General features: G+C 37.8%; 2 protein-coding genes across 5 annotated transcripts in view; both read left to right on the top strand.

Annotated features, from left to right (window-relative positions):
- The first annotated feature begins 705 nt into the window (after positions 1-705).
- LOC129274632 (retinol dehydrogenase 7-like) lies at positions 706-11224 on the top strand. Of its 2 annotated transcripts, XM_064108595.1 has the most exons (7): positions 790-898; positions 1026-1653; positions 4413-4534; positions 5017-5243; positions 7315-7573; positions 8684-8853; positions 9688-11224. In XM_064108595.1, exons 3-7 carry the CDS (start codon positions 4431-4433, stop codon positions 9876-9878), a joined length of 951 nt encoding a protein of 316 aa, XP_063964665.1. In that variant the 5' UTR covers positions 790-898; positions 1026-1653; positions 4413-4430; the 3' UTR covers positions 9879-11224. The 2 variants fall into 2 exon arrangements, with proteins under 2 accessions (XP_063964666.1, XP_063964665.1); XM_064108596.1 differs by lacking the exon at positions 1026-1653 and having other exon boundaries at positions 706-948.
- A 3048-nt stretch (positions 11225-14272) lies between these two features.
- LOC129275129 (retinol dehydrogenase 16-like) overlaps positions 14273-24351 on the top strand; it is a 47036-nt gene continuing 36957 nt past the window's right edge. The window contains exon 1 of one of the 3 annotated variants that reach the window (XM_064108594.1): positions 14273-14546. The gene's annotated coding sequence lies outside the window, so the exon portion shown is untranslated. Of the gene's footprint in view, positions 14547-21728; positions 22195-24351 lie in introns of those variants that run through there. The other 2 variants (XM_064108592.1, XM_064108593.1) reach the window with 2 other exon arrangements.

Raw genomic sequence — 24351 nt, 5'->3', positions numbered from 1 at the left:
ATATGCAGGGGGGGGGGGGGCGGCCGGGTTGGCCGCCCCAATTGGCGAGAGGCGGATCTGCCCCGTGCAGCCGTGCCCCTATATAGAGAATCCCGACCTTTCGTTTGAGGACGCGCACGCTTATTTACGACGGTAGTTGATTTTGGAAGAGACTTTTTGGGCCCGTCATCGTGGTCGTAAAACTCTATCCTGCAATGCAAATTGTGTGACATGAGATTTTTTTATTCGTTTCGCATCTGCGACGGAAACATTCAATATGCGTTTCGTGTGCAAAATTCTGGTTGCTACTATGGTAACAGCGATATATCCGATTGAGGACGACTTTCCAAAGCCACATTTGACTCCTCCTAGAGCTCGAGAGGCCGCCCGGGGGGCCCACTTCCATTGATTAGTGGATACCAGGAGCGACCACGCGTAAAAGGGGACAGAGTGGGCAGGTACGTTATGTATAGGCCTATGTAACGTATTAAGGGTGTGAAAACGATGTTTAAAATGCTGAAAAGGGGGATATATATCCAATACTTGTAGGGTTTCACAAGTCAAATACTTGTTAAGAGATGCATTTTCATAATCTGGAAAAGAATTGCTTCCCTTGTTTAGGGTACTTTTCGAAACTTCATGGTCGTGCCTGGTATCCTTTCATCAATGGAAGTTGTCCCCCCGGAATTTGAATCTTATCCCCCATTTCTGGCGAAAGTAAAACATAATGCCCATTACATCGTGTGCGAGAGGCATATCTTTTGTGTAGAAGGAGTAAACAAAGGAAACAAAAGAAACGAGTTCAAACGTATTGCATTATGCTGTGCACATTATCAACGCGTGCGAAATTTTCCGCTGGAGAGGTTGATCTGACCCATGAAATAAATTGCCAGTGATCCACCAATAATCTACATTAAATGTAATATCGATTCGATGGACTGTAATGATCTATATCTAAGCCTTCATTCAGTAAGTTTTTCCTCACTCAATATGGACTCAATTTGTTTGAAAAACCACTTTCTTATCCATGTCATAATCTATTTTAGGTCCTGCATTTCGAATATCTCCAGCCATCAGTCGTAATATACATGCATGTATGGTGGGTGTCGCGGAAAAGGATTTTGCACACGAAAAGCAGATCTGTCGGGCCTGTAACCTCCCTGTAACACAAAGCTTAGCATTGATTGTAGAGCAGTTTTCTACGTTTGATTCTAATGACTATAATGCACAATCAATCTTAAAAATCAAGTGTATGATTAAGCGTTAACTTTTGTGTTAGGAGACCCTAATATTAGCGTTCGTGAGGATTGCGAAAGGTCCCAAATGAGTTCCAACCACGCTATAGTAAGCCGTACATGGAAATGAAGACGACCTCTGTATGCACGGTGTTTCTGAGTTCACTGATCTCCAACAAAAACTTATTGTGAACATCAAATACCGATTTGACCTAGGCACCGTGTAGCACACATATGGAAAATCTATAGTAAAACTACACTCGGCTTGTAATTGTCGCTTTACTCATATAATATACGCGATACTAGCTTATTATAATCCTCGTTTGATATTGGTGATCGCAATTGAGTTACCGGACCATAGGCGACGTGTCCTTGTACGAGTTTTGGGTCACACAATGATATCAGTACTTGCTGGTCATTTATAGTTAATCGATTTCTTGTAAGTATTTCGATCTTGTTTTTTATCTATTGCTTTATTGACAATACTATCTACTGATTAGAATTAGCACTGCAACAACATGAGTTAAGAATCAAACCGATATTGGTTGAACACTAATGTGTGTTGCTTATACCTTGGTCACATTTGTTCTACGGCGGCCGTACGGCGAGTCGAAAACAGCCGTTTTAACATTTTGTTAATAATTAATAAAACGGCTGTTTTCGACTCGCCGTACGGCCGCCGTAGATCAAATGTGACCAAGGTATTAAATGCCAAATTGGTGTTAGCCTAACGCAGGGGCGGATCCATGATTTTCCAAAAGGGGTGGGGGCACTTATATTTACTTGGGGGGATTTGAAAAGCAAAAAAAGTTTTGTAACCAGAAATTAAGGACATATTGTCCACGAAAAAGTTTGACAATTAAGCACAAAAAAGTCTTCACCTTTAAAAAGGGGGGGGGGGCACACTTCGGTTTTTCGGCATTCTTACATTAAATATTTTTAATTTTGCCTCTCAAAGGGGGGGGGGGGCGGGCACGGGCCGGCTTTACCCCCCACCCCTCACCCTGGATCCGCCAGTGGCTAAACGCCAAACCGGTGCTGTTTCAACACCTCTCTGGTGCGGACCGATATAGATACCATACCAGGCTGGTGTTAAAAGTAAATGCTAGTTTTGGTAACGATATCAAAATGAGTTCGTACAGAATCCAATGAAATGACCACCAAAGTGTCTGTTTGTATTAATAAAACGTATGTGCCAAATGATTCTGGAAGAAATTGTGTAATTGCTGAGAAATCAGCAAATAAGCACAGGATTCGGGTAGAGCGTCGGGCACGACATTCAAAGCAATAATTATACACTGTCCCACGTGCGCTTATCTGTGTTGGAGATCTTCAGTCTGAACATTTTTCAGCGTAGATTTCAAGATTTCAAGAAGTTCAGTTTATGGAACTGTACCAGATCTAGATCCTCGATGATATACTGACAATTAAGCCTTGTTTTACAGACTTTCTCATGAAATCAGTGTTTACTGCAAATACTGGAATTTCTCTTTAAGTTAACACCAGGGCTTTTGCAGTGTATATGATTGTGTGTAAATTTGTGTATTTTGTACAATTCAGTAAATTAATTTCTATTTCTATATCAACTGCATATAATTCGTGGCCCTTTTACCGTAAGCTTAGAAATGCTTTTCAGAGTAGCCATTCTGCCTTGCGAACTAATTGTCTGGATTTATTCAGTTTCTTGTAATTGTTAGAATGATGCTACCTGTATGTGAAAAAGTTCAATTACTTCAGGCCGTATTGAGCTAGTTGTACTGTCTGTTATAGCTCGATTTGAAAATAAAAAGCAATAAACCATAAAAATTACATTAAACGCAGAAATATGTATGGGAAAACAATGAGGACTGAGTTGAGTGACCATATGTCCTTACATTAGTGAGGGATTTGCCTAGCTAGTTTAGTGCAAAGTTTCAGTTTAGGCATATGGTCCTGGGAAGTGGTGCTGGAGGTGCTAAAGCACCCCCAGAGTGATGCTGCGTGTATTATTCATGATAGGCAACACCACATGGGAATGTGGTATGTATGGTAAATAGCATAAATTTTATATCAAAATCACCTATATTTTTTGTAGCGGACCCCCCTTTTTTGCTTTGCTTTTCAATTTTATCCCTTGACAAAAATCACCTTATTCTATTTGTTAAACCTTTTTCGTGCTTTTCAAAATTTTCCTGGAAAATCATTTTTATTTTCTAGCGTAATGTCAATTTTTTTTTGCTTCTCAAATTTAAACAAGAGTACCTGTAAAAAGAAAATCGCTCCCAGGGGCCAGGGCACTGAGTTTAGGATGACAGGATGACGAATTACATGTAGAGGCCTACTTGAAGGATTCACTAAATGTGTACAACTTGCCCTGTCTTTTTTATATATTGTTTTTTCTTGTTTATTGTTTTTGCATCTCTCCTATATGCTTTTTGGAAGTTACCTTTCCCTGCCTTTTTATAAATTCACTATATTCTCTTCAATGTTCAAGTTCAAGTTTATTCATTCAAAACTAAAACATCTCATTCTAATCAAAAGAAATATACATAGAGTACATAAACATGTATCAATTAGATTATAGCATAGACGAATTGGTTTTATAAAATAATCACAATCTTTCAAGAAAGTAAGTTTAGGATAACTTGCAGGAGCTGTGGAACGGTTTTAAATGAAGTGTGGTTTAAAATTGTAGTTTAGACTAGGGTTAAACCTAGTTTTGATTATCTGGTGGGTGTTTCATGAAAGTTGTCAGCACTGACTAAATCGTCAGTGCTGACTATTTTGGTGAAATCCTTGCTTTTGATTGGCCGAGAAGCACTGGCCTCTGACTGTTACTATGGTATATGGCGGAGAAAGACAACTTGTTAGTGCTGACAACTTTCATGACAGTCCCCAGAACACCACACATTTGATCTAATTGTGGTCTCATATACGCTACACTTGGTCTAACCAACCCAGTGTAATTGGTCTCCGGAATATCACATCTTTATTTCCAAAACTTATAGGACGAGGTGGTTCATAAACAGTTCATCTAACCGTGTAGACTAGCATGATTAGAGGAAATTATCTATGGTAAATTGGTAATGGTTAGGATATGAACTGGTTGTAGGTGAACAAGGAATAGACCATGTGATAGACGAAGCAGCGGGCGAAATTGACAGTTTACCTAATTGCGCATCTCATGGAGATCATACATTGTTATGATTTGTCTTTCAGGTTCTGTAAACATACAAAATGTGTTTGATACTGACGGTGACTGGTGTCTTAGTGACGATCGTGATTGCAAGAATCATTGAATTCTGGTTAAGGAGACCTTACATAGAGACAATAACGGACAAGTGAGTATTTTGAAATAAGTTAAGGGTCGCCATTGGTATAGGTGATTGGGAAACTATCATTTTCTAGTTAAGCCGGATGGAGCTATCCGAAGCGAATCTATATAAGGAAAGGTAAAGCGTGCACATCTTCGTCTCGTCACCTTGAACAATAGTGAGCGATGATCTTGCTTTTTAGAGCACTTCCAGATATACAACGATTTCACTTTTGCTCGTTTTAACGTTGATTTATCTTTCGATCATCACTTTTTTGCCAACATTTTTTTTTCGGGGGGGGGGGGGGGTTAAGACCCGTTTTATGTTAATAACATCTATCATTTTATGTGCGAGTTGTTCAGAACCCTGCTAATGCACATAAGCGAATTTGAGAGTGAACATTAAACAGTTTTTTAATCCTATTTTACTCCAAGGCAATCCATTAACACATAGTTCTTCTATTTCGTGATATTTTGTGCCATTAATGCAAGTATGACGTTTCTTGCCAGGTATGTGTTCATTACTGGATGCGACACTGGATTCGGTAACAAACTTGCTAAGCAGCTTGATACCAAAGGTGTTCATGTCATCGCAGCCTGTCTGACCGACAAAGGTCGAAGAGACCTTGATGACGTCACATCCGGGAGGGTCAAGACCTTACTCCTAGATGTCACTGATCATGACAGTGTTGTCAAAGCCTATGAAGAAGTGGTAAAGATTATACCACATCAGGCAGGTAAGTAATTGCCATCGGTGACAGTGATGGGACAAACACCCAACTATAATTTCCGAGGCGATTTCGATATTGCTGTAATTATTTTTCCGAATCGAAGCTGAGCAATGACAGCGTCTTTCATTCATATTGTTGAGGAAGTGACAGTTATTTCATCCACTGAAACCTAACATTGATTATTATCTGTATAAGCTTTTATATATTATGGATTATTCATGTGATATTCCATTTCGGAAACGATTCGATCGCGGAAAGAACATTCAGGGTACACTTTCTTTTGTCTAGCCTGATTGAAGTTCGGCAGAGACATAATCACATTTCCTGTTGGTCTGTTATTTCGTTTGAAGTTCGGCAGAGACATAATCACATTTCCTATTGGTCTGTTATTTCGTTGGTCTGTTCGAAAATGTTAAGTTCAACTTGCTCTCATTTCTTTATTCTCGCATCAATTATGTTTATATTCAAGACATGATTCTTGGGCAATACCACATGTGACGTTATGAGAACAATAAGGTCAAATGTCATCTTGGGGTCAAAATCCTAAAAGATATGAGGACATGTTCATATTTTTTTTAAAGCTCTTGTTCAAATTGCTGTCATTTCTTTGTTTCTGCACAAATTTTGATTACACTTGGTTACAATGATCCTTGGGTAGTATAAACCACGTACGTGCTAATTAAGAAGGTGGGGTCAAAGGTCATCTAGGGGTCAAAATGTCAACTGATATGAGGTCATGTCCATCTTGTTTATTCAACTTGCTCTTATTTATTTATATGTGCATCAATTGTGTTTATACTCGGTACAAATGATCTTTGGGTATTACCACGCGTTTTTTTTTAGGATGATAAGGTTAAAGGTCATCTCGGGGTCAAAATATCATATTGCATATTTTATTGATGGCGAGATTCGTGGTTCGTGAACCACCTTGTCTTAAAAAGTGATACCTAATAAACAAAAATGTATCGCTATATACATGGAAATATATGCCAGGGGCACAGGCTGAAACGGTCAATTTATAAATAATTAAGATACATTCTCATTACAGAGCAAATTTATATTTAAGTTCAGTATTCAAGATTTATTGAGCTTAGTGGTTGAATTTCATCAATAATAAAAATCAACTACAGATGATAAATAATTGAAACCACTTTTTTTTTCAAAGTGTCACATAAGTTCTGCCAGATTGTGCAACAGGCACTGAATCTATACATTATAAATGCAAAGTAGCTTCTAATAAACCTGGTCGCTTCGCTCGCCTGCAGGGATAAATGATTTTCTTTAACATTTTACGTATTCCTGTCCCTATATTAAGTAAAATAATTCTTGTGCATGCTCATTATTTCAAGCTGAAGAATGTCAAAGTCTCACAAACTTGAAACAGGAGTTTGACAACACCAAATACTTAACTTGTCAATCAATAGAAGATATACGTGAGATGGTTTCATTTAAAAAATGCGAATACAAAAGTTTATAAAAAAGATGATGTGCTTCCATCTAAATTAGTAACAGACAACCTATATTCTTTTTTTATAATAAGGTTGAAGAAATCACTTTGCATATAAAATGAAATATTGTCGTAATTCGAGCTGTGACTCTCTCGTAATAATTTACAAATTAACTTACAAACCAAAATAAAGCCTGTAGATTTCATATAGACATACAGTGCCCAAAACTACTGTATATCATGCGTATATTTTTAAAAATAAAAGTAATTTGCAGCCTAACGCAAAACTTTATTTTAAATACAATTTTGAACATATCTGGGCAGCATTGGTCATATGAAAAACAACTCTAAAAGAAACGAAATCCATGACCAGTGGAATTTTTTATGGTCACGATTGTATTCTTCAAAACGAAATAATTATTATGATTGAAAAATTCTGTGTTACTTTTGAAATAACATTATACAAATCATGGATTATTCTTTAAATGTATATCAAATTTGTGATGGAATATCTAGATACTCAATATGATTAGCTGCAGGTACAAGACATTAACTGAATATGACTAGTGAGCTGATGAGATTCATGGGTGACCAACTATAGAAATACATATATATTTTCTCATTTTTTAGCCCTCTGGGGAGTTGTGAATAATGCTGGTATGTCGAGGAATTCAGGTTACCTGGTATGGAGCAGAAAAGAAGACTATGAGAAAGTACTAGGGGTAAACTTGCTCGGTACCGTCGATGTCACTCTGACGTTCTTACCGCTTCTCAGGAAAAGCAGCGGTCGATTGGTCAACGTCGCTAGCTGTGCCGGGCGGATGGCCGCTCAACCTGCGGGGTACTGCGAATCAAAATATGCCGTAGAGGCTTTTTCTGATTTAGTTAGGTATGTACAGGTTTCACACGAAAGGTTGATAATAAGAAGGCAAAAAAGAAAATCATTCGAACCTACCCATTCCCAAGATTTTCAATTTGATACATCCTGATACTAGGTAGATGCATTTAACTCCCAATTTATTAAGAAAGGCCAATTAAAGAAGCTTATTTGCCCAAAATAATGAGTGAGAAATATCACTTTACTTTTGAAACTATTTGACTGGCTGACGAATTAGGGTTATTTTGTTGTTTCAAGTGATGAAGGAGATCTCGCCATGACATGTTTTATTCATTTCCAAAATGAGGCCGTCAACATACCCCTTGATCTTGATGGTCAGATATGGAATCTCAGATATATTCCCCGTATTCTTTATGGTAGTAAACGTTAGGCCTAGTCCTTAAATTTAATAATTTATTTAAATGCAAGGTACGTCGAGGGACAGGGTTGGTATTTACCGGTTTGATGCCTATACGGTTCGTAATTCATGAAGTAGATTTGATTTTGCATATTACGGATATTTAAAAAATGACAAGGGTTAATAATGATGATAGCTATCTAACATGTATATACATCTTCCTATGGTTATATTAATTTAAATAACTTGGTCATTTTTCTCCCCTTCTTCAATCTCGGACAGATTTTTGAATCTACGTAAATAAAAAGATCATGCAATTGTGAACAGATATGGATTTACAAGCATGAAAATAATAATTTCTATTTTGATTAAGTAAATGTATATCACATCGGACTATAATGCTATCGATAATGTATCTGTTTCGAAAAATCAAGTTAAATGTGCACCTAAAATTTATCAAAGTTAAGTCATTTTTCTTCTATTTCAAGCACAACGTGACGACTAGATAATTAATAATATCAACATTACACATTACGCAGACAAAGAAAGCATAAAACAGTTCAAACTACGCCTAGCATTATTATCTTCCCCCATTTCTTTCACAACATATGTTTATACAAGAAAAATACTTTCCAAAGCGAATGTACGTGTTTAATTTCTCACACTTGATGAGCATATGTATATCACATATATATGTATATATATGAAATTATGAACATTTCAATTTCAAATAATAATAAGTTTCCTTCACCCATTCATTTCAGGAGAGAGCGAAAACACTTCGGTGATCGCTTCCGCGTTAGCATCATCGAGCCTGGAGTTTTCTCCACCCATATAGCATCGAAAGAAAACATGTCGAACTGTGTTACATCAGCCTGGAATCGTCTGTCTGAAAATGAGAAGGAAGACTTTCCTGAATCGTTCCTTAAGAAATGTAAGATCTTTGGCTAAAAGATATACATAACGTTGTAAAAAAATGACCCAGAACTTTCGCACCATGAAGCACGACAGATTCAAGAACGTAGAAAATGTATTGTCAAATGCCTTTCATGACAAAGCACAACCAAGAAGTCTTTGTCGATAATTGGTGAACCAAAACAGCAGTTTCGTCCTGGACTCTGGACAAGCGACTTATTTGCAATTTTTCATCAGCTTCAAACCTTGGGACGAGACTGCTTTTCCGGTCCACCAATTTTCGACATATAGACCTTCCATCTGTTCTTGGTCATTAGCATGTTTAATACGTTTACTGTGTTTCTTGGATCCGTTGTGCGTCCAGAATAGACAACTCCCTAGTGCTAGTAAAATAATACAAGAGTGTCGTTCATCGTCATAATAGACCTGGAAAGTATGGCAGAAAATATTTCAGTTAAAGAAATCTATGTGACACGGAAACACTTAAACATTCTTTAAAATTAAAGAATAACAAGGAAATCGTGGCGGCATAAAAAGACGTTCAAATTGAAATATGGAGATTCGTAAAGACAGAGAGAGAAATTTAAATGAAAGTGTAGTGAATCGGTGTAATCGGGTTTTTGTTTGTTTATTCATTGTTTCTTTTTTTTTTCGGGAGGGGGGGGGGGCAACGAACCAAGACCATCATTTCTCATTTTCTGCGTAGACTCATTTTACTAATAATCTAAATAAGCTATTAATATATAGTACCGCTTAACGCCTATACTTGTTAGAATGTTCTATTTTAAACCTGTGAATTTCTTCCACACGTTTCATAAACAGATGACCCTTCTCTGCCTCTTATTTCTTTTAGATATCGACGAAAAATCGGTCCTCATCGATAAATTGTCATCACGTGACCTCTCGCAGGTCACTGACGTCATGGAACATGCTTTGTTCTCTAAATGGCCTCGGACAAGATACGCTGCTGGGTGGGATGCTAAACTTTTATGGGTTCCACTCTCATATTGCCCGACATGGTTCCAAGATATTGTATGGTCATGAATTTGTATCTCCAAATGTATTTTGGTCGTAAAAGGCGCTATACTTTTCTGTTGTTGAGACCTTTATGTGGTTGAAAGGGTTAAGCTCAACAAAGGGTAAGAAGTCAACTTTATTAAAGATGTAGAAAACTTAGCGGTTATAGGGATAATCAAATAAAATAATGTTAAAACTTTTGCTAGCCTTAACAATATTTATGGAAATCTTTCATCCACTCGTTTGCACTTTCCCAACTTGTGATCAGTCACACACACACACACACGCACCCTCTGCCTGAGATATGTAAATGTAACTTAATGTCTCTATGGGTGACAATATGTATCCTGAGTTGCTATACAGTACTGGATTTATCCTATTCTCCACAGCGATTTTTAATTTTTTGTTTCCAGCGGCCCGTCTTACAAAGAGTTACGATTGATCTGACCAATCTCAACTGTATGGAAATCCATCCATACCATAATTCTTTCTACAGGAATTTCGCACAGTCTCCTTAGTAAACAAAGAGAATCACACTGAATCTTCAAGAGAACGATGAATGTATGAATATACATCATATCTAGAACATATTTTGAACAAACATATATTTTAGATGTTGACTTTGCTGCCTTTCCATAGTTGTGGTTGATTGAATCAATCCCAACTCTTTGTAAGACGGGGCCTACACTGTTGAAAAAACCATGATTTTACAGAAAAAAGAAGATTTTGCAGAAAGCAATAACAGAATCATGCTGTAAAACAGGAATTTCCCTGCAATTTAACAGAACAGGTCTGTTTAAAAAGGGGAAAAGGGTGTTTTCTTTAAGGAAATTTGTAAGATTCCATACACCAAATACCAATTTCCTGTAAGATTACGCAATCTGGTAAGATTACAGGTGTTCTCGAGACTCTGCTGCAGGAACTTCTTTTATTTTAAGGATACATTTTCTAACAGTGTAGAAGTTACTTTCAGAATAAATTATTTGGGCATCATCTCATCCAATGTTTATAATCATTTTTTATTTCGAAAGAATTTTTAAGTAATTTGCACTTGGAAAGATACGATATAACTGAAGCATTTTTTCTACTGGCTATATACCCATACACATGCTCACTACAGAGGAGTATTTTTTAAGTTTAAATTGTCAGGAGGGGTTTAGCGAAAACATTCAAAATGATATTGGATTGTGTGTTTAGTACGTGCATGAAGGACCCGGATGAGATGGAATTATCTCGTTTTAATACTATCTGTGAATAGGAAAATGTTTTTACTTCCATTTTTTTATTTTCTGGAACGATTGATGGTATTTGTTAATATCGCAGTTTGCTTTTTGCGTTGGTTTGATATGTTTAATAAAAGTTTGATTATAAAATGTCGTTGTGATGTCGATTGTAAAAAAGAAATATCTCGTCAATTCGGTTTGAACATGTTGAAAGGCTGCTCTTGGCAAATGCAAAGTGTATATCAGAAAAAAGTCACATCATTTTGAAGTTGTCTTATCAATATGCTATATCCTGGTAGAGTTATCCCCCGGAGTTATCCTCCCTGCATATTTTAGTACCTTTTTCATCTGGATGTTTGCATGCATACGAGACAATATCCAAAGGTCGTAAAATCTCAGTTGCGCCAATTTGTTGTTTAAAGAATGAAACAAAGTGTGAACAAAGTGATTGTGAGCACGTAGAAAGACACCCACCCCGTCATTACGCACACACCCACACACCCTCACACACCCTAACCAACACACCCACACACTCGTACACACACCCTCACACACATATCCTCCCTTACACAGCCACGTATTCACACCTTCAACACCTCTCCCACATACACACCACCTTAAACATCCACCACATCCACACACATTTGTGAAGGGCTCAACTGCTTCGAAATTAGGTATGCCATTTTGAAGGTAAGTAAACTTGATAGCGCAGTTGTCCATTGTTGATCAATGAACGTTTTAACCAGTGAGTTAAGGGGATGTAACTGCTTTATGAAGTTGTTTAGGAAGCATATGTGTGGGTGTGGAAGGGTGCGTTGTGCGTGTGTAGGTGTGTCTGTGCGTGGAAGGATTGATTTGTTATTTTGCACACAAGTTATAAAACTGTTTCGCACTTTGTTTCATTCTTCACCCAGCGATTTGGCGCTCCTGAGATTTTACGATCTTTGGATATTGTGAAGAGTGTCTCGTCATTAGTGATATAATATTCCCCATGGGGTCTCAATGATCAGCATCTAATTATATTGCCCTGAAATACACCGGATAGGTGACAAATGTGTTTTTGATGCATGCAACAAACAAACATGTTCAGATTTTTGATTAAAAGTAAATATTGAACGTAGTTCTTGAAAATGATCACCATAGACAATATTTTGGCAGCGAGATGTCTGACCATCCCCAAATCTTACAGAGAGATATACATTCAAATTTGATTAGTCCATTATAGTCTAGACGATCGGGGCAAAAAAATAGCAAGAATTGTTCAAATTATGTTACAAGCATGAAATTTGGCTGACGGGTAGAGTAAATAGTGCTGAACATTTTTAGCTGGGGCTTCCAACCTGATCTCTCTTTGTATACAAACACCCAGGTAACAAGCCAACGTTGGCTCCACGTTGGAAACTTGAAAGTCGTTGGACGTTGGAAAAACTTGATGGATTAACGTTGAATCGACGTTGGAAACTAGTTTGATGGAAAGATGATGGACAATCAACAATGACACGACGTTGGCAACGTTGGAAACTTGTTAGTTGGAGAGTTGTTGGACAGTCGACAATGTCACAACGTTGGAAACACGTTTGATTGGATAGTTGTTGAACAGCCAGCAAAGGCACAACGTTGGCAACGTTGGAAACTAGTTCGCTGGAAAGTTGTTGAACAACCTACAATGGCACAACGTTGACAAAGTTGGAAACTAGTTTGTTGGAGATTTGTTGGACGGTCGACAATGGCACAACGTTGGAGACTAGTAAGTTGGAGAGTTGTTGGACAGTCGATAATGTCACAACGTTGGAGACACGTTTGATTGGATAGTTGTTGACATCCAGCAAAGGCACAACGTTGGCAACGTTGGAAACTAGTTCGCTGGAAAGTTGTTGAACAATCAACAATGACACGACGTTGGCAACGTTGGAAACTTGTTAGTTGGAGAGTTGTTGGACAGTCGACAATTGCACAACGATGGAAACTAGTAGGTTGGAGATTAGTTGGATAGTCGACGATGACACAAGGTTGGCAACGTTGGAAACTAGTTCGATGGAAAGTTGTTGAACAACCAACTATGGTACAACGTTGTCAAAGCTAGAAACTAGTTCGATGGAGATTTGTTGGATAGTCGACGATGGCACAACGTTGGAAACTGGTAGATTGGAGATTAGTTAGATAGTATACAATGACACAACGTTGATAAAGCTGGAAACTAGTTAGATGGGAGGTTGTTGAACAACTGACACTGGCACAACGTTGGAAACTGGTAGATTGGAGATCAGTAGGATAGTCGACGATGACACAACGTTGGCAACGTTGGAAAGTTGTTGAACAACAGACAATGGCACAACATTGGAAACTAGTGTGTTGGAGATTTGCTGGACAGCCAACAACGTCACAACGTTGGAAACGCGTGTTTGATTGGATAGGTGTTGAACAGCCAACAAAGGCACAGCGTTGACTACGTCGGAAACTAGTTCGATGGAGAGTTGCTGAACAACCGACAAAGGAACAACGTTGGAAACTATTTTCTTGGAGATTTGTTGGACAGTCGACAATGGCACAACGTTGACAAAGGGGTGGAAACTAGTTTGATGGAGAGTTGTTGAACAACGGACAATGGCACAATGTTGGAAACTATAGTTTGTTGGATATTTGTTTGACAGTCAACATAATATCCCGGCATAATATACACAGTGTTGAGAACGTTAGAAACTGGTTCATTGGAGAATTGATAATGATATACAGACGACTACTCGCATAATTATTAATGGGGCCAAGGGGGGGGGGTCGATCAAGTAAGTTTGCTTGTCTATCCATGTCACCCTTGGTATCCCCCAGCAATAAGGGGAAAAGAAATCGAGAGAGAAGGAAAATAATGGGAAGGGAAAGAGGAACTAAAACTAAGTCTAAGGGGAAAACAAAAATAAAGATGGGGTAGAATAGAGAGGCTGCATGCACCGGGGGATGCAAATGTGTCGATTAATATAGAAAATAAAGGAGAAAAACAAGAAAAAAAATGTAGTTCAAGACCAGAATTTCCAAAAACGCCCTCGTCCTTTGCAGCTGGCTCGGCCTTTCACAGTAAGTACGAGATAATTCATAGGCCTACCGTCACATAACTAGAAGAAATTGAAGAAGGAAATACAAGCATCAAATGTGCCTATTTAAAAATACCATACTATTCTGATGCGCAGAATTAGTCTCGACGTCGGACTCCTTCTGTCATGTCTGTGTAGTCTGCTTCCTTCAATTTTGAACTTGAAGAATCTGGTAGAATTTGGACTGGATAGTGGATATAGACAATTGAATTCCAGAATATCTAGTGATCTGGAACAGTACTTATAAGCTGCATATTTAGGACCTACAATCTACAGTGGAATTTTCTTTGCACTTGCAGATAATCGGTAACTGCAACCATTGATCCCCTCCGAAAGATCCCGGAGTCAGCTTCTGTGCGCGTACAGTCCGACGCTACTATATTCGTGTAAGTAGTAGTAAAGTAGTACTTAACACCAGTCACTGCACAGTATAACATACTAACTAACCTCGTAATTAGCTTGTGTGAGTGACTAATATAATACTAACCTCGCAATACGTGTGAGTGGGAACGAATATGCGATACCAAGGGCAAGGCAACAGTCATTGGGTGATTTCAATAATTTCAAGTACAGTGTTGAAATCTGGTGTTGGAGTTGTGACAACACCGTACTTGAATCAGGCTGGTGTTGAGATTGACCTTGGAAAATATGGTGTATTTCCGGCAGTTTGTGTTGAAGGCTGGTGTTGATTGTCATCTGCTGAACCCAACACTGCACTGTGGCTGCATGGTGTTGATGATCTACAAGCAATTTCCCCATTCAGCAACACCGGCCCCCAGGGATTGGGAGAATCGTGATTTAAAGTTCAGTGTTGGTGTTGATGAACTGTAGCTCACGAACAGGGGGCGAACACGACGAACCATCTCCGTAAAATTATCTTTTACATTTAAGATGAGAGCAAATCATTAGAGTTTTAATAAATTTCAATGAAAAATAATATTACGCTTGGTGTTGGAGCTCAGTTCAGCAGCCCTTTCACGCTCTCAACATCGTACACCGTACTTGAAATCACCCAATGACTTGCTACCTGGCATTCCTGCCTTATTTATTATACGCTGCCTTGAATTGACCTGGTCGGTCCTGCCTGGCCTAGCCTGGACCGAGTGTTTTCCAACTGCAGTCAAACCTGTAGTTGCTATGTGAGGCATGCTACACTTGACGCTGAAATATCATTTAATAGTTATGGCACGAGCGAGACTGGGCCATGGCCATGCATATTGAGATATCAGTTGACTTCTATCTTAATAAAAAAGAGGCACTCTTTAGTTACAGTAGGCAGTAGTTACGTTACTCTGAGTGAGGCCAAGTTATGCGACCTCCCTTTTAGATTTTGTAAATACTGAGAGACTGCAATTACACATGTGAGTTTTTGTGATAAATAAATATCACACGTAATTCTCTTGATTCCTCTTAATTACGTGAAGAGACTTGTAACAGAAAGAATGAAAAGAAATAAATAGCTGTAATAATAGTTGTAATGTTTTTTGATAGAATCATGAACAGGTTACAGATGATGATGGCACAGTGTTGAAAACTGTTTGATGGAGATGGTGCATCGTTGGATTTGTTTAAAATTAGACCAACAAAGAATCAACGTTACAACAACATTTAACCGATATTAGACAAACATTGAATCAACGTTTACGCTAACATTGGACTAAAGTTGAATCAACTTTCCATCAACATTGGACCAACATTATACCAACGTTGGATCAACGTCACCCAACGTTGGACCAACATTGGACCAACGCTGCCAAACCTGCCTCATCTGGACAATGATTATGCACTCATGAATATTCATTACATCAGTAAATGACCAAAATTTTAGGTAATATTGCTATAATAATTAGAGTATTTATGTTTATTCAATATTTCCACCATGAAAAGTTTCAGAAAAGTATGTGGCTCCATTACCATATCATTTATAATCAAAACATATTATTCTAAGTGAAATATTCAAGGTTAAGTGTGGAAAATTATATTAACTGTATTCTGCCAAGTATAGCAAAGTTGCTCTATATATAGGAGTCAATGACAGGATACAGTGGATAGGTGTAGGATGATAGGAATAGGATATAGGATTAGGATGTAGGATTTTAGGATAGGATAAGACATGATGATAAAGATTAGAGTGAAGAGTTGTAATGGTGGACTTCACCTTGAAACCAATTAATGTTTTGTTAATTACTGCCATACGTTGGAATAACGTTGGAGCAATGTTGGAGCAACGTTGTGACAGCGTTGTAACAATGTTGGAGCAATGTTGCCAGACAACGTTGGAGCATTGTTGCTGGACAGCGTTGAACCAACGTTGTAAACATAGTTGGACTGACGATGTATGCAAGTGCACGTCCATCGCTGCTTCAACGTTGCCCATCAACGTTGCAGCAATGCTGTTATTGATGACTCAGCCGACATTATACCAACGTTGGAGCATTGATGGTGGACAACGTTGAACTGACGTTGGAAATGTTGTTGGTCTGACGATGTATGGACGTGCACTTCTATCGATGATGATACGTTGCTTACCAACGTTGTAGCAATGTTGTATTTGACTATTTAGCCAACATTGGATCAACGTTGCCAGACAACGTTGAAACATTGTTGCTGGACAACGTTGAACTGACGTTGGAAATGTTGTTGGTCTGACGATGTATGCGCGTGCACTTCTATCGATGATGCAACGTTGGCCTGCCAACGTTGAGGCAACGTTGGGAAAAAATTTCCTAACGTTGATCCAACGTTGGTCCAACGCTGTATTGTTACCTGGGCAGTTGCTAGGTAACTTATTTACCTTAGCAACCACCAATTTGTGGGTGTTATCTTCATTCTAAAACTATATTTTGACTTCTAAGCGCCAATTTCACAACCACATATCAAGCAACATTCCAACCATATATAGCAACAGTTGCTACGCAACATATTTTCCATAGAAACTATAGATAATATTCCTGAATACAACAATTGGACATAATATTTTATTGAATATATGGTTAGAACATTAGTCAAAGTATGAAACTTGGAATTAAAATAAATATCTCATATGTTCAAAAGAGTTCAGATGCAGTCTAAAAAATTATCTGCATAATAATCGTATATAGGCATGATAGGTAACAAACCTAATTTCGGTGTACATAATTTCATTATTTTTCTTCATACATTATTTTACTCATACATGACACAGTTAACACACAGAAAAAAATCATTACTGGGTCATTAAATTTGCTTACTATTAAACAATTACTTAAGATCACTCCCTGTTATGAAAATGACACAGGGTATTGTAGTGGATGGGGCATGGGACACTGGGAAAGACACGGAACTTTGAGGGCAAAGGGAAGCTGAAATTTGATTGATATGAACTAATCGCTTCATTGGGATGTAATGTCGAGTAATGCCCACACACTTACTTGTCAGTAAGGTTTTGATATTATTGACTGACTTGAATAGCATGTACAGTAGACCTGAAACAGCCTAATGCATCATTGACTGCTGCATATGCACTGTATAGCATGTACAGTAGACCTGAAACAGCCTTAAGCATCATTGACTGTATGTTCCCTGTATAGCATTGAAACATTGTCAGCAGACCTGAAACAGCCGAAGCATCGTTGACTATACTTGTAAATATGTAACGAAGCAGTACATTTGGTGATTATACAACAACATCTTTTTGACTGGATTTGATGGATTTGACCCGCGGAGCAGCCATCAGCTGCATGTGTTGGTAGCGAATCGGCATGCAAGTTGAATTGTCCGACTCATAATCACCGGCGTAATTCCCCTAATGTATACCTCTATCCACGTCACTTTGTTTTTCTAGAGCTAGAAACTATATCATCATTCTCTTCATCTTCATAATCATCAATTTGAAAATCCAAATCTAGATAAAATTCTGGGTTTTCTTTCATTTCGGGATCGAAGTATTCAGTGACAATGTGGAGAAAACGTACCCTCGCAACAGGTTTTGCATGCAAGTGGAGCTTCACGTTGGAGAGCCAATCACGCCTCTCGTACAGAAAGTGACGTCATGAAAAATCCCCAATTTCGCGGACGTAATTCTGCGTGTTTGAGACATTCAGAGAGAGAACTTTAAACTATCAATTAACTGAGTTCCATCGGTCTCCATGATAAATGATTTACACCATCGTGTTCTCCTTATTTTCTCCTTTAATTTGATATATGATTCTCCATTTTTACGATTTTCAATATAGTTCTACTTTAAACCTGAGTGAGATTACTTCTTTCATTGCCTATTATATTTCAGCATCTAGTTTACTTAAGACTTAGAAGCAATTGCCACTGTATGTATCTTTTTCTTTCATTTGATTATAATGCTGGGCAGTAGAGTAATTTACCGATATCTTGCAGTAATTTCTAGATGATGAAGATAAATAATGTACAACTGTAAATTTTCCAATAGCTTGGGACTTCAAGTACAATTGTAGCAAATGAATCAAACGTACATTTAATGTGTCGCACATGCCTTCTAAAATTTGGGCATATATTTTGTCAAAAAATTAAGTTAAGACTTTCTTGGTTAATCATAAGAAGGGGAAAGCAAACCCACTGTGAATCTGCATTATGCTTGACAAAGGATATTAGAGGAAACAGAGGAATACATCAAGAAAGTTACAGTCATCATCCTATTCGATGGGAAGATGAATTTTTCATCAATCGAAGTGTAAGAAGCATGTCTCCCCATAAGGACATTATATTACGAGACAAAGTGATAGTGCCACCAGCAGAATAATTTCTATCTGACTTGGACATGCCAAGAAGTATTGGAGGTATATGGAAGGAAGAAGCATATCAGAACTAAATGCTGCTGTTCTGTGGCCGAGTATGGATCACGTCCAGACAACCTGATATAACAAGTGTTTCACATGTATGTGACAAAGTCAGCTGCGCATAGTCCTGCAAAATATTTAAAGGCGTGATAGATCTTGAAGCTGCAGGATCTAAGTCAAAACGCCTGCAATCGGAACTGACATGTCAAAATCAACTTCTGCAAGAGCTTTCAAGTCATGATAGATCACGGAGCTGCCGGATCCAGGCCAACACGCCTGAAACAGAACTGACCGGTCCAAATCAACTCTTGTGAGATCGTTTACGTGATGATAAACCCTGGAGATGCAGGATTGGTCCAGGTCAAAACACCTGGAAACAGAACAGACAGGTCCAAATCAACTTCTGCAGGATTTCGTCGTGATAGATCAACCATATAGCTGCAGGATCCAGGCCAACATGCCTCGAAATGGAACTGACCGAGCTGCAGGATTGATCCAGGAAAAAAAAACTTCGAATCGGAACTAACAGGTCCAAATTAACTTCTGCAGAAGACACTATAGATCATGTAGCAGCAGGATCCAGGCCAACACGCCTGGAAACGGAACTCAATGATCCAAATCAACTTTAACAGATCTTTCACTTCATAATAGATCTCGGAGCTGCGCAGGATTGATCTAAGTCAAAACACCTGGAGACGGAAATGACAAATCAAAATCAACTCCTGCACGTAGCATTAGGCCCGGGAACAGCATGGAGAACTAATATCTTCATTGCAGGCTACGGAAGGGAGGGTAAAACCAAGGCCTTTCAAGCGACCGACTACTGTTAGAAAGGTATAAAATGGTATCCATGCAAGCACTCGTTGGAAATTACATTCTGGCGATATTTTGGTGTTTTAAATGAGTTTAAACTTAGTTGACTGAATCAATTCTTGGCGGTCATTTTTTCACCTCTCCAAGATCAGAGATGTTTATAGGTTGCAGGAACCCATGTCCTCCTGGTCAGCTCTTGTAACCGTTCATCTACAAGAGTGACCTCTCGTTAAATATTTATTTTTTTTTTGATTTTTTTCCAAGGGCATTTGTAGGTATACAGGGTCTTAAAAGTGATTAATAAGGCCTCCTTGGAAGATAGATATCCAAAAATTTACAGAATGTCAACGGTTTCTAGACTTTTGATTCTTGATGATACAAGTGTCGATCAATTCTACCTTTATTGTCAATCGCTCAGATAAGTAATCATGAGGTCTATTATCATTCATTGATAAGCATGTAACTATATAGTAATAACAAACATTAACAAATAACCCTCTACTATGAAAGACACCAAATAATTTGATCAATTATTGTTCTTTTACATAATTATGTTTAGGTTAATTCCTAATAATCATGGTTTCCAAATGGAGAAAGATTGGTTTTAAGGTGAGTTCTCTAACATGCAACAAGTATCATTATGCCAATGATATGGACCCCATAGACATCGTTTTTGGAAATATAAACCATATCATGAGGTAGTTTAATTTGTGCAAGGTTTTACGTTTTTAAGCATCTACTATTCTGAGTACCTCTTAAACGCATTGATAATCTTACCATACGGCCTTTAACAATCGATTGCAGTAAACATTTTACTTAGCAACCGGTACTTATCATGGGCGGGTAAACATGGTATCCATGTCCCTGGGTTGTTGTGATTAATGTATTAATGCTTAAATAGAAAAAATGTGGTGGCTCACAAAAATTATAATCATAAAAACACCCTATATAAGTATTAGTAATTGAGGAAATATGTTACCTAGCAACCTTTGCTTCGGTGCTCATTGGGTCTATCTATGGAAACATTCATCACATAAGGAATCTATGGGCCAAAATTAATTTCTGATCTCTTCTGAGTAAATTATAATGATCTGAACTATGATAAACTATTGTTGCTATCGAAAAAGGTCCCTTAGAAACCGTTGCTATGAATAAATGGATCAAAACTGTTGTGATACAAAGAAATATGCTTTATATAAAAATTTATGTGACATTTTGCTTGTAAAACTGTTCCTCAAGCCTAATAAAGCTCGGTTACTAAGGTAAATATGTTACCTAGTAACCATTGCTATATTTGGGGAAACTCACGTTGGTAACCCCCTGCTAAAATGTTTAGGATAACTTACTCTACCTTTGTGTCAATTTTTATGCTGGTATCATTTTTTTAACATGTTTATCACCAATCACCTAGACTATTATATTGGCGAATTTGTCATCAAAATTTTTAATTTGCCTGTCTCTCACTTCACTCAAGAGCACGGCAAAATACTCTCGCCATTATAATACATTCTGCAGATAATGGTAATGTTAAAAATAAATCTGTATTTAGAAATATCGCACAGTGTATTTCATGACTTTTATACCACAAAAATATTTATTTGATGTCCCCTTTTTAGGTCAGTATAGCCCATATTCACCATTTCATACTCCATCGTCATGCAAAAGGTGTCATTGTATTATGTGAGGGTATTTTTAAATATGGTTATCTTTTCTCAAAGTTCAAAGGAAGTTTAATTCGGTCAAAGAGCAGGAGGGGGAAACTTTCCATACTGAGTTTCATACCTGGCGATGAAGCGCGCTCAATAAATGACTTGGTTTGTTACGCCCTCTGACTTCCGTGATCCATGGTACGCCACTGAGAGAGAAAATTGTAAACATATTATGCATAAAAGACTGTAATCAGTGATTAATAGAGTATTCTATTTTATCTTATGACTTATCTTCGCCAAGCCTAATCATCTCTTTGTACCACCGGCAGCGGTCAAGGGAGGTATTGGGATTTGATCTGCATCTGACCCGATAATTGTCCCGTATTTCCATTGTCCAGATCTGGTCACTGTGTCCAAAGTCCATTTTTACATCTCGCACGGCTCAACGGGGTCGGTCTCATGGTCATTTGTAACGGCTTTGAGACAGCCAGTCTTAATTAATGCATTCTCAATCATTCAGTGTAGAAACGTCGTTCTAAATTAAAAAGCCCCTTTCACAATTATTGGTGGGGCGACTGCTTACAACCAAGCGATTCTGTGCAATGTATATTGTGACCAAATGATCGCAAACGATCGCACGGGCGAGCAAAAAAAAAATTGTGAAAGCCCCTTAAAGCATGTCGAGAGGGCCCGAAGTTAATTCGTAAAAACCTCCAGGATTTTTTTTATATTCATTTGGTCTTCGCACCTTGCTACCATACTAGAGCTTGTCAATAGTTAGAGTAAGTCGGCTCTTCTTATTTTGTATCTTAGATGGATTTGTTTGTGTTAAATTTATGTAAAAACCTGTGATTTCTGCATACATGAATTATGCGTGTGTGTGTGTGATATTTTTTTTTCAGACGTAGAATCGGATAGTGAGCGATGTGGCTACATTATAATGTAAATGTATGTTTAGTGTATTTGTTTTCCTTTGTCTTTTTACGAGGGCAAGTTCCTCGCAGGTCTGATATCTTTGCTTGTTATGATCATGTAATTGTCTAGTAAAAAATATTTACAATAAGTCTTGCACACTTTATTAATGTTATTTATAACCAACAATTGATAGCCTAGTTTATTACCTCCAATTATTGTGCAGGTATAAAGGTCATTTAGGCTGAGAAGTATACTTTTCGATATACGATGCACGTTTTGAAGTTTACGCGAATGGCTGAATAGAATTATAGGATTACCTAATACCTGTTTCACATGAGAAGATACTATTTGGAAAATGCCGTACAGCTGCGCATAGTATAGTACAGTGGGTATCGAACTTGTTCGATTTTCGTGCAGCGTATACCATCCAGTCCGGCAGATGGTGTGCTGTGTTGGAATAAGGTAAATTACAAATAAGGTAATTTCTTGGTTCTCATGCTATTGCAATTTCATAGCACATGGCGTCGTATTTAAGTTATCCAGCACTTCAGGATTACAATGTCCGGGTGAACCGGGTGAGCAGATCATCCTAAGATTCGGAGCTGACGAAAAATTGAAAATATGTCGTTTGTCTAGTGATCTAGTCACGGATGAAACGGCTGTTTTGATTCACCGATTTTCGAAAAACACTGCTATGTCACGATGGGTTTTTGACAATTGATTCTCTACGTTCCAGAAAGCGGTTGCCTATAGTGGTTGCGAAAACTATAGGGTTGTTCTCAGAAATACGTAACAATCCATTGTCCCAACCATGTTTTTTTTTTACTGTAGCCTCGCAAAACGTGCATGATTTGTCTTAAATTTTATTTTGTCGCAGGTTACATGGATGGGTGCCCATTGCTGCACATAGTCTAACATGATGGCCAGTGATGCTTAAAGGGGAAGTTCACACTGGCTTTATTGTAAAAATAGCAGAAAAAAAACAATGGTGAAGAAAAACCATTTAAGATCAAGAAAGTTATTAGAATTTCAAGTTTTTGATTTGTGACGTCATAAACGAGCAGCTGCCCTATAGTTATTAAGAAAGGAATAATTTTTTTTTTAAATGGTTCGTGATGAGTGTTTTTTTTTTCTTTTTAGGAGCGGGTGTGCAACCTTTTGGGTTTTGATATACTGAAGGTACAATTAAATCAATTTTCAATTTTCTGAGAAAAATGACATTGATTTTTTTACTATACGGTATGTGCGAAAGCTGTTCGCATATGACATCACAAATCGAATAATTAAAATTCTAATAACTTTTAAATCCTTTGATGGATTGTCCAAAAACCTACGCCAATATATTTTTTCTGCTATATTTACAATAAACTTTTTGCCAGGGTGAACTTCCCCTTTAATAAGCATGACAATATAATAACGAATAACTGTTAACATCCGTGACAGGATTAACATCCGAAACAAATAATTTAATTTACATTCTTATTCATTTCATTTATTTCCATTTCTGGTAAAAATCATTCAAATACAATCTGATATATGTCTTGCATTGTTTCCGTTTGACATTTTTTGAACAATAACGAAATACCACAAAGGCACTTGGCGGCTGGTGATGCTTTAGCTTGGGAATAGTGCAAGCCAGATTAAGACATCCATCCGTTGCACAATAATATGTTAGTAGGGAGTTTTCCTGCCAATAGCCTTTGATGAAAAAGCAGTCTTTGTCGAATATCGGTGAATCAAAACAGCGACTCTGGACAAACGTCGACATATTTGCAATTTTTTCGTTCGGTGTGAAACTTAGGTCGATCTGCTGTCCCAGTCCACCAATCATTTTCGACAAAAAGCTAAGTGCATTTTCAATAGATTTACCACTTTGCAGACTCTGTCCCCGTGAATTGCCAGAACTTCCTATTTACTATTTCATTTTTTTAAAGATTTTGTTTGAGCTATGACAGGAATGGATGACCATTATGTGCTCAGTGGTCAATGGTTCTTTGACTTGAAAAGTCAAAAGGTTGTTATTA

Source organism: Lytechinus pictus, chromosome 13 (genome assembly GCF_037042905.1).
Source record: "Lytechinus pictus isolate F3 Inbred chromosome 13, Lp3.0, whole genome shotgun sequence".
NCBI lineage: Eukaryota > Metazoa > Echinodermata > Echinoidea > Temnopleuroida > Toxopneustidae > Lytechinus > Lytechinus pictus.
The sequence above is the reverse complement of the archived record's forward strand: the minus strand, read 5'-3'. Positions and strand labels throughout refer to the sequence as shown.